The sequence below is a fragment of the Zootoca vivipara genome, chromosome 9, assembly GCF_965207765.1.
Source record: "Zootoca vivipara chromosome 9, rZooViv2.hap1.1, whole genome shotgun sequence".
Classification (NCBI taxonomy): domain Eukaryota; kingdom Metazoa; phylum Chordata; class Lepidosauria; order Squamata; family Lacertidae; genus Zootoca; species Zootoca vivipara.
The window spans coordinates 41,874,229-41,886,636 of NC_142592.1; the positions used below are offsets into that span (position 1 = coordinate 41,874,229).

Consider the following 12,408-nt stretch of genomic DNA (forward strand, 5'->3'; position numbering starts at 1 on the left):
GGCACTTGTAGGTGTGCCGATCGAAGCGGCCGAGCGGCCACACGCAAAGCCATCTCGCAGTAGTTTAAAGTAGATAAAAGCCAAATTGCGGCGGCGCCCTCAGCTTTTGCGTTTCCATGCCAAGGCTTCTTTTCTGCGGGTGCTCACTCCTGGGGGCCTGACAGGACATGCCGGGAAAGTTTTACTGCCTGCCCTCGCCCTCGCTGTACACCCTACTGACGCGGGTGCGCCTGTCCCTCCACAAACCAGCCCGCTTCGAGCTGCTCTTTATTCTCCGCCTCCCTCACTCGCGCTAGCCGTTGACGGAAGAACCGTTTTCAGAAAAACGAAACAGCCGTAACCCCCGCCAGCAGAAATTCGCGCGCCTGAGCCGGGAGTAAAGAGAACACGCCCCTTTCTGCCTTGCCGGGGGGGGGGGCGGCAGCCGGCGAATAGCGCTCCTGCCAGGCGAGCCCTCCTACCTGCGCCGAGGTATTATGAGCCGCCGCCTGATTGGTGCGGAGCCGGCAGAAACGTCGCTGCGGCGCTGGTGCCACGTGACGCCGAGTGTCATGGAGCGGGGCGGTGACGGAAACGTCCGCTCTTCCTTGGCTCCCGCGGCGCCGCACGGACCGCGCCGAAGGTTCAGCCATGGCCGTGGTGTTCTCCTACGAGAGCTTGGTCCATGCTGTGGCGGGGGCTGTGGTGAGTTCGACTGCAGCGGAGATGGCCCGGGAGGGCTGCGTTAGTGGGCTTCGGCGGCGGGAGGCTGAGGGGGCTGCTGGGCTCACTCGCCTTTCGCGCAATACAACTAGGCTAGGTGCTAAAATGCACCTGGTCGCCTTGCGATGAGTATTCGGGGCAGAGATCCTGCGCACTCGCACTAATTTCTGCCTTAGTGGGTGCCTCTCCCCTAGTCCATGCCGCTCCGAGTGAATACAAACGCCCACTGTATGATTTTGCGTGCCCCCAGTTAGTATAGTCGTCGTCAGTGGTGGGGAGGATTTTATCCCTTCTGTATTCCTCTCCCTCACGGTTTTTGTGGTGTGTGTATTGCTATGATCGTTACTGTTACTGTTACGGTGTGGGTATGGGGTAATTCTCCTCGCCCCTGAAATAGGATGCTACAGGTGAACTGTCCTATCGGGTGCACGTTCCGTTGTTAAGTTATCACTTTGATTGCCTATACTCGCCTGCCAGGGTTTTCTGCCTGGGATTTAAATGCCTGTCTGGGGACAATCAAATCTCCAAACTTGCTGTTGAGCTGCAGAAGCAAAATCAAACAGGGACAGTGGTTCAGAAAGTGTAAAAGGGTTGGGGAATTGTCCTTTATGTTCCAAGCTACAGGATCAATATTTGTAGTAACCTAGAAATAGGTTGCATATACCCAAACACTCTGTGCTGTATTGGGATGTCAGGATTATCATTTTTTCCTGTCTTCCCTGTTTTTTCAGCTTCTTGTTACACAACTGTCTAAATGGTAAATATTTTCTTTGATACTAGTGACTTTTGAGGCCAGAGTGCTGTTGGATGCAGCCGGCAAACCTGACTCAGGTCAACTGCACAGATCTCTCATATAATATCAGGGCAGGTTACAACCATTTAAAATTCAGTATTAAAAACAGATAAAACAGAAATTAGTTACAAATACATATCCATAAAATGAGAATTCTCTGAATCTTGCAACTTTCCCCCATCACCTCCATGGGTCTTATTGTCCACATTTCCAGCTGCATATTATTTCATAGCCTGTGTTCTGTATCTATCCATATTATTGCAATAATAGGTTGGGTCCTGAAAGCATACATCTCTGGTGACAAAGCCCAAGGTAAAAAGGTGTGCATTTAACATTTGCCAAAAACTGCCCCACATAGAGTGCATTCCAGTAATCACACCCAGAAGTTGCCAGAGCGTGGAGTACCATGACCTAGTGAGCTCTGTTCAAAAGGGACCATAGCTTGCAAACAAGATGGAGCTGGAAGTAGACACACCTAGCCACCTGGGTCTCAAGTGACCACCCAGGAGTACCCCCAGGTTACAAAACTGCTCCTTCCATAGGAATGCAACTCTGTCAAGAGCAGGTCATCTTTTCACCTCGTGGACTTAAGAATTGGAATACATAACACCTCTGTCTTTTCAGGATTCAGTTTTGATATGTTGGCCCATCACTGCCCCCAAACACCCATCTAGTACCTTGACCACCTCTACTGATTCAAAGTTAACAAGGAGATAGAACTAGGTGTCATCTGCATATGGGTAACACTTCACTCCAAAACTATTGAAGACAGTTCACAGTGGCTTCATATAAATGTTAAATAGAATGGGAGAAAAGATGCAATCCTGGGGCACACCACAAGAAAGTTTCCATAAGTTATTACCCCTACAACTGCTTTCTGCAAACAGCCCTGGAGTACAGTGCCCCTTCTTGAGCCACTTCAAAATAATACCATCATTATGGTGTTGCAAGCCCAATAAAAAAGAGCAGGGTTGCCCTCCCTCACATCTCTCAATGCAAGGTCACCTTCTCAGTGAATTGTGCTTAGAGCCTAAGCTGGGGGTAGATGTAAATATCCCCCCACTCCCAGCCTGATAGCCCCTGGGTCAGCATTGTTGGTTCACACAGCAACAGGCTTTATCTAGCTTGTAGGCATACTGTTTTATGTTTGCTGCCCTGTGCTCCTTTTTGGGAGGATGGATGAGATACAAAAATCACAGGTTCATAAATATAAGCAAGTTATAAAGCAATGGTCCCAATACAAATGCAAGAGGGACATGGGCATGGCAGGGGGGCACCTGGCCCCCCAAACAAGTAATAAGAATACTTAACCAACTGACTAATTGCATCATAGAAAACTTTGTTCTGCTTCCCACCCAGTGTTAGAAACTGGGATAGAAAAGCTAGGAGCCAAATGGCTCTTGGGACCTGGGTTAAGGACACCAAACAAAATGTCTAGTCACCATTTTGGGGGGAGGGGGTTGGCAACACTTTTTATTTATTATTTTGATAAGCATGAACTAATACACAATGCACATAAGCAACACATTGTTAAAATCACATTTTAACAGAAATTGTTAATACATGTTTAATTTTGTGTTTACAATAAAAAATATTGGCACCAAACTTCAGTTTTCAAAGCACTCTACTATTTATTGTTAAACGCCTTAACATATTGTCTATCCTTAACATATACAGTACTTCGTGGCTTCAAAGCACATACATTTCAGTGATCCTTGAGAGTCAGCCAGGCACAAAAAAATGGCACCTAGACTTTTTAAGATGCTCGCAAATGGATACTCTTTTGGTGCAAAATGCACCTGGCACCCTGCTAATTTTGAATTCTGTCCTCAACATAAAACCTGCTCCCCCCCCAATAAATCCTGGCTATGCCCATGATGGAACAGCCCATTTCTTACATCTTTCCGTTGTGAGAACTGGCCATTTATTCCTGCACACTGCTTCCTACTTAACCGATTAAAAAGTCTCTAGCAGAAATTGCTACTTGTCTTTAAATTATCTTCACAGCCACAAAGGCCATGCATTCTTTGAGAAATATGATCCTCAGTTTTCTAGCAAACACCAGATTCTTTATTGAAAACCAGATACTGTAGTTCTTGGAACTGCGCAGATTTCCCCCCTGTACTTTGTCCATAACATTCTGTTATCACTGGGTTAGGATACGTTTGTAAATAATAAACTTTGTGGGATGACTTGTCCTCAGTATACAGCTTAATACTTTTACATTGATGTCTGTAACCTTAGTACTGAGAGGATCAATTAGTTTGTGTAACTTGTTGAAGGTGCAATCAATCCTTACCTGTCTTCATCTACCCATCCCACTAATACATTGTTCAGACTTGTAAAGGTGGAGCAGCAATAGGAATGAAGTTGAGCTATTTTATCTGCTCACTGACTTGAGGCTTTCACAGGAACATTTTAATTTCTTTAAAGACTTTATAGGATTTAAAACACAAACTTCAAGCCCTTCTCTAACCATGTCTGAGAAGTCTTGGTATTCATAAAGAAATTGGTACTTTCTGCTCCAAATAGCTGCTGCTTAGATATGTGTTATGCAAATTGGTGTTGTTTAGTTGGGAGTGGCGCTGCCCCTAAGTCCTTTTCACATGAGAATCATAGAATCATAGAGTTGGAAGAGACCACAAGGGCCATCCAGTCCAACCCCCTGCCAAGCAGGAAACACCATCAAAGCATTCCTGACATATGCCTGTCAAGCCTCCGCTTAAAGACCTCCAAAGAAGGAGACTCCACCACACTCCTTGGTAGCAAATTCCACTGCCGAACAGCTCTTTTAAAAAGCTTCTGAATTTTTGAAGAATATAACTTGGGAGTGCCATAACATGCATATGGAGCCTAACCTAAACAAATAAAGAAAACAAACTTACAAAAGTGTAGTCCCACTGCCTGCATTAAGGCTACTTTCAGAACCAAGTGCAGGGAAAAGCCGGCTGTGCCCTCCAGGTGTTTTGGGCTCCATTCAACTCCAGGCCAGCATGATCAATGATCAGGGATGATGAGAATTGCAATTCAAAGTGAAAGTAAAACTCATTGTTATCAAATGGAACTTTCTTTTCCTTGTCATTTTTTAAAGATTTCAACTGTTTATCTTGCAAAAACCTGCGTTTTTAACAATAAGTTCATTCAAATACAGAAATACTTCAAGGCTTGTTTGCTCAGATATTTGTTAATCATTGTTCTAGCTTTATTACAGATTTGTAAAGAAAAACCATGTGGTACAGCAAAGTTAACTTTGTTTTTAAACTTTTTAGGGTAGCATGACTGCAATGACTGTCTTTTTCCCCCTGGATACAGCTAGACTAAGACTTCAAGGTAAGCAAAGATGTACTAGGTCATCTAAAAAAGAAAGATATTCATCTGGTCCCATAAGAAAATGTCAAAATCCATAATAGGACAATGCCTTCATTAGGTCAACAATAATAGTGTGGAATCTTTCTTCAGAACTTTTAACCAGGCTAGATAGTAAAAGTGGAATGGGGGGAGCTAACAAAGTTGGCTAATAGAATTTATGTCTGGTCAGTCTTGAAATGATGTGTAGGACGAGAAACTAGATAGTCATATGAAGCTCTGATAGGTTCTCTGCAGGTTTCAGATTGCACCTTCAAAGCGTCTTGAGACTGACCAAAGCACCCTCCTTGACTTCACCAACAACCAACTTTTTTGCCCCTCTTCCACATGCTCTATTGACTATCTAGCCCAGTGATGAACAGTTGGATCTTCCCCACCCTGTACATGCCATCTTTTGATAGGTGGGGTGGGAGCATAATGATGTCAGGTGACTAGTTACAGGTAGGTAGCCGTGTTGGTCTGACGTAGTCGAAACAAAAAAATAAAAAAAATCCTTCCAGTAGCACCTTAGAGACCAACTAAGTTTGTCATAGGTATGAGCTTCACTGTCAAAGTTCCAAGGAGGTCAAAGTTCCAAGGAGGTCAGTAGATTATGGATTATTATTACAACAACCTCCTTTCAGTGCCAATCAGCTGATACAAAGTTCTGAGTAACTCAAAAGTTTGCACACTATTTTGTGATGTTCTGCTTGCACTAATCAATGTATTGCCCTAATATTCAAATATATCTTATGTTTACCCTTTGTGTATCATGTCTTATTGTCTTCCAGTTGATGAAAAACGCAAATCTAAAAGAACACACAAAGTTCTCTTGGAGATAATAAAAGAAGAGGGCCTGTAAGTATAGAACCTTGTAACAAGCAGCATGTGAACATTCACAAATGTTGAGCATTCATCACGTCTTTGTCCCGCTACTTCACATACAGTATTGTAGGTTCTTAATTTGCCCAATATTTGAGGGGTATTGAGTTTCACACAAAAATATATGAGCTCCTTTGCAACAAAGCTTTAAAAAAAACAGAGTGCAATCTTTTTTAGTCACAAAGGCTTAAGTCTTTTTGGGTCATCTTAAGGCAAACTCCTTCATTAGAAAGGGGGAGAGTCCGGTGATAAATAGCAGGTCTTTCTATAGCCTCTGTAACTCTTGTTGTACATAAAATATGTAGAAACCAAGGGCATGCTTTTGAAAACGAAACTTGGTGCCACAGATTGTAATTTGGAAGTGTGAGGGGGGAGTCCAATCCTTGTCCTTTTGTGATCAAATAAAAATGACTGGTTGAAAAATGGGAATTACTTAAAAAATACAGTACAAGCAAGTTGATGTCATATTTGCATTGTAATTCAAAACACTGTAAAAAACAAGGGATCAATTATTCCGGTTGTAGGAAATACCGCTGCAATACCATCCCATTCTTTGGAAAGGGCTGAAACACCTGTCAGAACCAGTTTCCCCAACCAGCCAGATGCTTCTGGACACATGCAGGCATCTTTAAAGGCATCAGTCCAGGCAGTGTGGACTGAATAATGTTCTTAATTGTTATAAGGAACAGTTGTAGTAACTGTCAGTTTAATAAGCATGCATAATATGACAAGGAACTATTTCTGCTAGGGAACCTTGGGACAGTTGTACTGTTATTCCCCCCCCCTCCTGTCCATCAGTAAAACGTCTCTAGTGATTTGCACATTTATTCAGAAGTAAGTAGCACAGAATTCATTCAGAGTTATTCCCAAGTAAGTTTGTCTAGGATTCTGATTGTTAAAATATACTTTGTTGTACCTGCTTATAAATACTTAGTTTATTTTGTAGGCAAATACTATGACTTCCCAGGTTCTGGATTAGGCTGCAGGTGCTGTTGCTTTATTTCTTCTTGGTGATTGCATGATAGTTACTTTTTGCTTTTATTGCTTGTTCCTTAGCCTGGCACCATATCGAGGGTGGTTTCCTGTCATCTCCAGCCTTTGTTGTTCCAACTTCGTCTATTTCTATACATTTAACAGTTTAAAAGCTGTTTGGGTCAAAGGACATCATTCAACCACAGGAAAAGACTTGATTCTTGGGGTGGTTGCAGGTAATAGAATCCTATCAGTTGTGCTACAAATCTGCTAAGATTTTAAGGGGTTGAACCAGTTTGTTACATTCCATGCATGCACTTTTTATGCTACTGATGCTACCTTATTATTATAATTTATATTACTCGAATGCATGTAATTTGTAGTCAATAGAAAAACATAGATAAAATCTAAACCTGACACACAGCCTCTTGAAGCTTTACTTTTAAAAAATAATTTGGCATTTCTGATCTTCATTAAGAAGTACATGATTCCATGACCTAGAATGAATGTGGGAGGCTTGCGTCAATCCAGGAAAGGTATTTGTGAGCACTAAGGTGTGTACCTGTTAGGAGAATAAACTTGCTTTTCCTGCTTGCTTAAGCAATTTGTGTGTATCATCACAAGGCATTCTGCCAGCTATTAGTATGGTGCAAAAATTAGAGCAAAATCCTCAGTACTGTATAGGATTTCAGAATGTGTGTCTTTGGTTTTTTTGGGGAGTGGGGGGCGTTTTACTTTTCTATGTAGCTTAATTATTTTGTACATTGGATCATTTTTGTACATGAAGATTAAACCTGCTTTTAAAAATGTTGTTAGGGCTCTTCTTACTCAACTTTTGGTTTGTGTTGTCTTAGGTATTGTGAATGTATTGTTGACTACTCCCCTCTGGGTAGTGAATACACGTCTGAAACTCCAGGGGGCCAAATTCAGAAATGAAGACATTGTGCCCACTAACTACAAAGGTGTTGGAGGTAGGCATTTGTTGTTATTTCTGTTAGTTTGCATTGGTACTTTTTAGTAGATTTGTGGACTGAAGGCTTTCATTTAGAAAATGATGCTATGGACAGCTCTTTTGCTGTTCAGCTTATAGATACAACCCCTTTTAAAACAGTGAACTATTAGATAATCAGGAAAGACATATTACAGTAAGAAAGTTTATAGTGTATTACTCTGAGATGGGATGAGTCTAACTGTAACTGAAATTAAACATGTGTGCCAGCATATCTAACACTGACTCAGCCATCGCTCTTGTCTGTTCTCCTATGCTCAATCCAGTCTCTCCCCTTTGAAAAATGAAATCAGAAAGTGCCACATAAATATTAATACATTTAATAGTCATCTGTCCCCAACTTTTTTGTAATTAAATGGGGTTGGTTTTCAACAATGTGATCCCTGTAGCACAATGACTTCATCTTCTCTGTGTATGCAATCTAAGGTCCCCAAATAAGTCCTGGGGTTTCTCCCAACTCGCTGGAGAAGATCTGGGGAGGAGTATGGGGAGAGGAGAGGGAGAGGACTTTCCTTTAGCACAGGCAGAGAAGCCCTTGTGCTAACTGGACAATCCGGATACTGTATAGCCTTGATAATTTAAATTGCAAAACAGCTTAGAAATGGGATGGAGGTCTCTTGGCGGTATTTTATTGGTGGGGAAACTGCCAATCAGTATTGGAATCAGGACTCCTAGATTACCTGTTGTTGTGTTCAGAGTTTTTGAAGGTATGGTTGCCATGATTTAATTTTGTGAGAGGACCATGGAAGCAAAAAGAGGCAGAAGTCTGGACTGGGTGGAATGAAAGGAGGATTACATTACAAAACACGTTCCATTACAAAACATGTTCTGGGTGAACTAAGTGATTGTCGTGTGGGATAAGAATGCTCACCATAGCATCCTATCATTTCACGTAGTCTCCATAACTGTGTGAGAATACATTAGAGCAACATCTTCGGGACTGGGATGGGTTAAGAGGATGAGCAGAATATGTGAAATGACATAGCTTAGGCTACAAGATTGGGTTCAGCTGCAAGCTTCTGGTACAGAAAGTGATTGGGAAGAGAGAATACCATGTTTACTCTGATGTAAGTTGCAATTAATTAAAACAGGACTTACCCAAGTAAGAGTGCATAGCACTGCCAATTCCAGTGCACGTGGCTTGATATATTTATTTGCTTTACTATATTGGACATCCTTTGCTTTTTGTACCAAGAAAAACAAAAACAAAATATAAACAGTTTTTTTTAAAAGTGAACCCACTCTTGGCTCTCCAGGCAGGCAGTGCATTTAAATGCACATGGACTGTGTATGTGTGTTTTCTTCAGGTGGTTTGTGCCAAAAGACAAGCTGTGTTGCTTTTTTGTACATACGTGTGTGAGAAGAGTGGGAAGAGAGAGGTAACAATGAATTGGATAAATGTTGCAGGCACTAGATGGTGAAGCTTTGGCAGGGCCTGTGGGGGAAGAGATGAGAAACCCAGAGGAAAGGAAGGCAGGGAAGAAACTGCCCCAAAAGACCTAGTCAGATCTAGGTCCTGATGGATATTTCCCCCTGTACATCAATGAGACCAATAGAAAATAAAATAAAAATATTCCTCATCCCTGGATTACAAGTTGATAGGCAAAATATGCATTTCGTTTCTTCCTCTGTGTGCAAACTTGTTGAATATTTAAGATTCCTGTATCTTAAATATTCTTAAAAGATTCCTGCTGCTTCTTTATCCTTCCCATTAGATGCCTTTCATCAGATAATAAGAGATGAAGGAATTTCAGCTTTGTGGAATGGTACTTTTCCTTCGCTGCTCCTGGTATTCAATCCTGCCATACAGTTCATGTTCTATGAAGGGCTTAAGAGGAAGATTCTGAAGAGGCAACTGCAGGTGAGATTCCAAGGCCTGCAAAGAATTCAGTTAAACTCTGACTTCAAATGTTGGTCCTATGGAACCTTTTCCTTTATACACTTTGTTAAATTCATATATTGCTAGATTTCTTTCTGCAGTCATATAACCTTTTCTTTATTTACACTTACAGCTTTCTTCGCTAGATGCATTTGTTATTGGAGCAATAGCCAAAGCGATTGCCACTACCCTCACTTACCCTTTGCAGACAATACAGTCAATCTTACGGGTGGGTATACATTGCACCAGATCACTTTCATTTTACTGTTTCTTTATACAGTTGCCTTTGGCCAGTACTGTATTCCAGAACTCAAATTGACAAACATCTATTCCATCTTTAATTTGTCGTTGTGGCTGAAGAGCACACCTTCTCTTAACTAAGTCTAGAAAGTTCCTTGAGTCATAATCACTCTAACTGAATGGGCAAGAAACTGCGGCAAATGTGAGGTTACACTTCTGATTGTAAACAAAAGTATATTCCTTTTGGGGAAAATGAGTAGCTGTTTTAGTGTCTTGTGTTCTAACTGCATAGCATATGCTCTCCATATTGGATGCTCTGGGCAACTTTTCCTACTTTCTAGAATACTTAACTACTTAGCACTTAGGCTAGATTTCCCATTTGGCTCTCTGCATAAACATTGCATGTTGTTAAGCTGTGGGAAGAGTCTGATCACCCCATATTCTTTTGCTTAGAGGACATCTTTACATCTTTATTGTACCACTGCTACCACTCCAGCCATAATGAAAATACATAATTTTGATGTGTATGGCTTTGTTTGGTCAATATTTAACATATTTTGGGGTGAGGGGAGACCGCAAGCTGCTCTGACCTGAGCAAGAAACGTATTATTTAGCACTGAACAATTGGATATGGGAGAACAATTTGAATATAGGGCTGGATCACTGGTTTGAGATCAGGCATAGTAAATAGAAATTAGGATAAAATAAGGCAGGAAAAGTTGCTCATTGATTCATTTTGTCTCCTTTTCAGTTTGGACATCACCAGCTAAACCCAGAAAACAGGAGACTAGGCAGCCTTAAGAATGTTATCTACCTTCTTCGACAGAGAATAAAGTAAGCTTTGTCTTTATTTTATCCACATATATCTTAATATTGTCCTCTACTGTATCAACATCCTGATAATCTGCCCTAAATAGCTCTATAATTTTTGTTTAATAAAAAGTTGACGTTTAAAACACTAAAAGGGTCATACAAGATCAATAATCCTCTTTATGAAGACTTTTTGATCTAGTGTTATGGAAATATTAAGCAAGCCAGGTCATTATTTTCCAAATATAATAGTCACTGCTAAGTTTACCACTTAATTTATCCATTTTCCCCTACTCTGCATTTGCACTCAGTAGGCATGTTAGGCAGCTTATAATGATAAAACTGCAATGTAACTTGGAGCAGCCTTATGATGAAATCAAGTTGACGGGCATTCATTGTAGTGCTAGGAAAATCTTAGTATGAGCAGGGTGATTTCCAGTTGCACAACAGGGCTCCCCTCCCCCACCCCCGGCAGACCCGCTAAATTTGTTTGGGAGGTTCACCAACCCCTCTGGAGCAGAGATCATTTTGGAGACTGTTTTCCAGGCACTCCCACCATCTGAAGTACAGATAGAGCTTCTCATTGGTGGCCCCCGTTGGTGGAATTCCTTCAACAGAAAGGCTCACCTGATACTGTATTATATTGGTATATAAAACACCCTAGAAGCTTTGAAGAAGGATAGTACATACATAATTTAAACAAATAAACAGGCTTTTCACTTACCAGTAGTTTGAGATTTGGGGGAAAGCAGCAGATGAGAGAAGGGTTAAGCATTCTTCTGTCAGCCACTTTTCTCCTGAAAATCATGCTCCTCCCACCGGCACTCTTTTTGGAAAAAAGGAGCAGTAGACCTGGAGGAAGAACATTTCAATCCTAAGTAGTTTTAATAGTTGGTGGTGGAGGCAAGAACAGACATTCTTTATGATGTCCCGCAGAAAGAAGAAGACATTGTATGCCATTTGGCTACATTTGGAAACTACTTTCTTACCATATGATAAATCTGTTTTCTTGATAGGCGTTTTGGATTAGTAGGTCTCTACAAAGGCCTTGAAGCAAAGCTGCTTCAAACAGTCCTCACTGCTGCACTGATGTTCCTGGTCTATGAAAAAATTACTGCTGCTACTTTCACAGTCATGGGATTAAAACGTTCACTTAGGAACTGAAGTCTGGGCCTCCACAACACATTAAACTTGGGGAAAGAAAGACACAAGCTGGAACACAACTGGGTGCCATGGAAGCTTCCTCTCAAAGGCTACAAGACTCTTCCGCTGTGTTCTTGCTCTCAAAGCTTCAGAATGTACTCGAAGGGGAATCTTGAAGAGTAATCTGGAACTCTGCACTGTCAGTCACCGTATGATGGCTTGACCATCTTTCTCCGCAGCTATTTTGATTAGGAAGCAAACTGGAAAATAAAATTTCACTATTGAGAAAAAGAAGTCTACTAAACTCATTGGAGAGCTTTAGTTACTCACAGTGTATAATTCATTTTCAATTTGCTGTCAGTGTTTTTCACGGGTTTGATATTGTATAACCTCATTGATTATTGGCCCATTAAAAGACTTCATTAAATAACTATTCTTTTAGTATAAGCTTTCTTTTAATTTGTACAGTTGACCTAAAAGAACTGTCCTGTAGAGTCTTCTGCCTACAGTAGACTAAGGTCTATGCAAATACATTGCTTTAAGCTCAACTTTGTTTAGTATCCCAATGTCTCATCCATTGTGGTAAAACTTATTAAAATATATCAAGAATTGGTAACCTTTTTGGCCAGAGAG

At 41.2% G+C, this 12,408-nt stretch overlaps 1 protein-coding gene across 2 annotated transcripts; it reads left to right on the forward strand.

The window, feature by feature from the left end:
- The first annotated feature begins 594 nt into the window (after positions 1 to 594).
- SLC25A17 (solute carrier family 25 member 17) lies at positions 595 to 12,206 on the forward strand. 2 transcript variants are annotated; one of them, XM_035128219.3, is made up of 9 exons: positions 595 to 684; positions 4,765 to 4,825; positions 5,632 to 5,698; positions 6,779 to 6,930; positions 7,549 to 7,665; positions 9,419 to 9,564; positions 9,716 to 9,811; positions 10,574 to 10,656; positions 11,649 to 12,206. In XM_035128219.3, the coding sequence occupies exons 1-9, from the start codon at positions 631 to 633 to the stop codon at positions 11,794 to 11,796; spliced, it is 924 nt and encodes a 307-aa protein (XP_034984110.2). In that variant the 5' UTR covers positions 595 to 630; the 3' UTR covers positions 11,797 to 12,206. The 2 variants fall into 2 exon arrangements, with proteins under 2 accessions (XP_034984110.2, XP_088532778.1); XM_088676652.1 differs by lacking the exon at positions 595 to 684 and adding an exon at positions 1,433 to 1,459.
- The last annotated feature ends 202 nt before the right edge of the window (positions 12,207 to 12,408 follow it).

Coding starts and splice junctions, on each gene's coding strand:
- SLC25A17 (XM_035128219.3), top strand. CDS start 631: ATGGCCGTGGTGTTCTCCTACGAGAGCTTGGTCCATGCTGTGGCGGGG. Junction 4,826..5,631: donor AGCTAGACTAAGACTTCAAG/GTAAGCAAAGAT, acceptor ATTGTCTTCCAG/TTGATGAAAAACGCAAATCT. Junction 7,666..9,418: donor TAACTACAAAGGTGTTGGAG/GTAGGCATTTGT, acceptor CCTTCCCATTAG/ATGCCTTTCATCAGATAATA.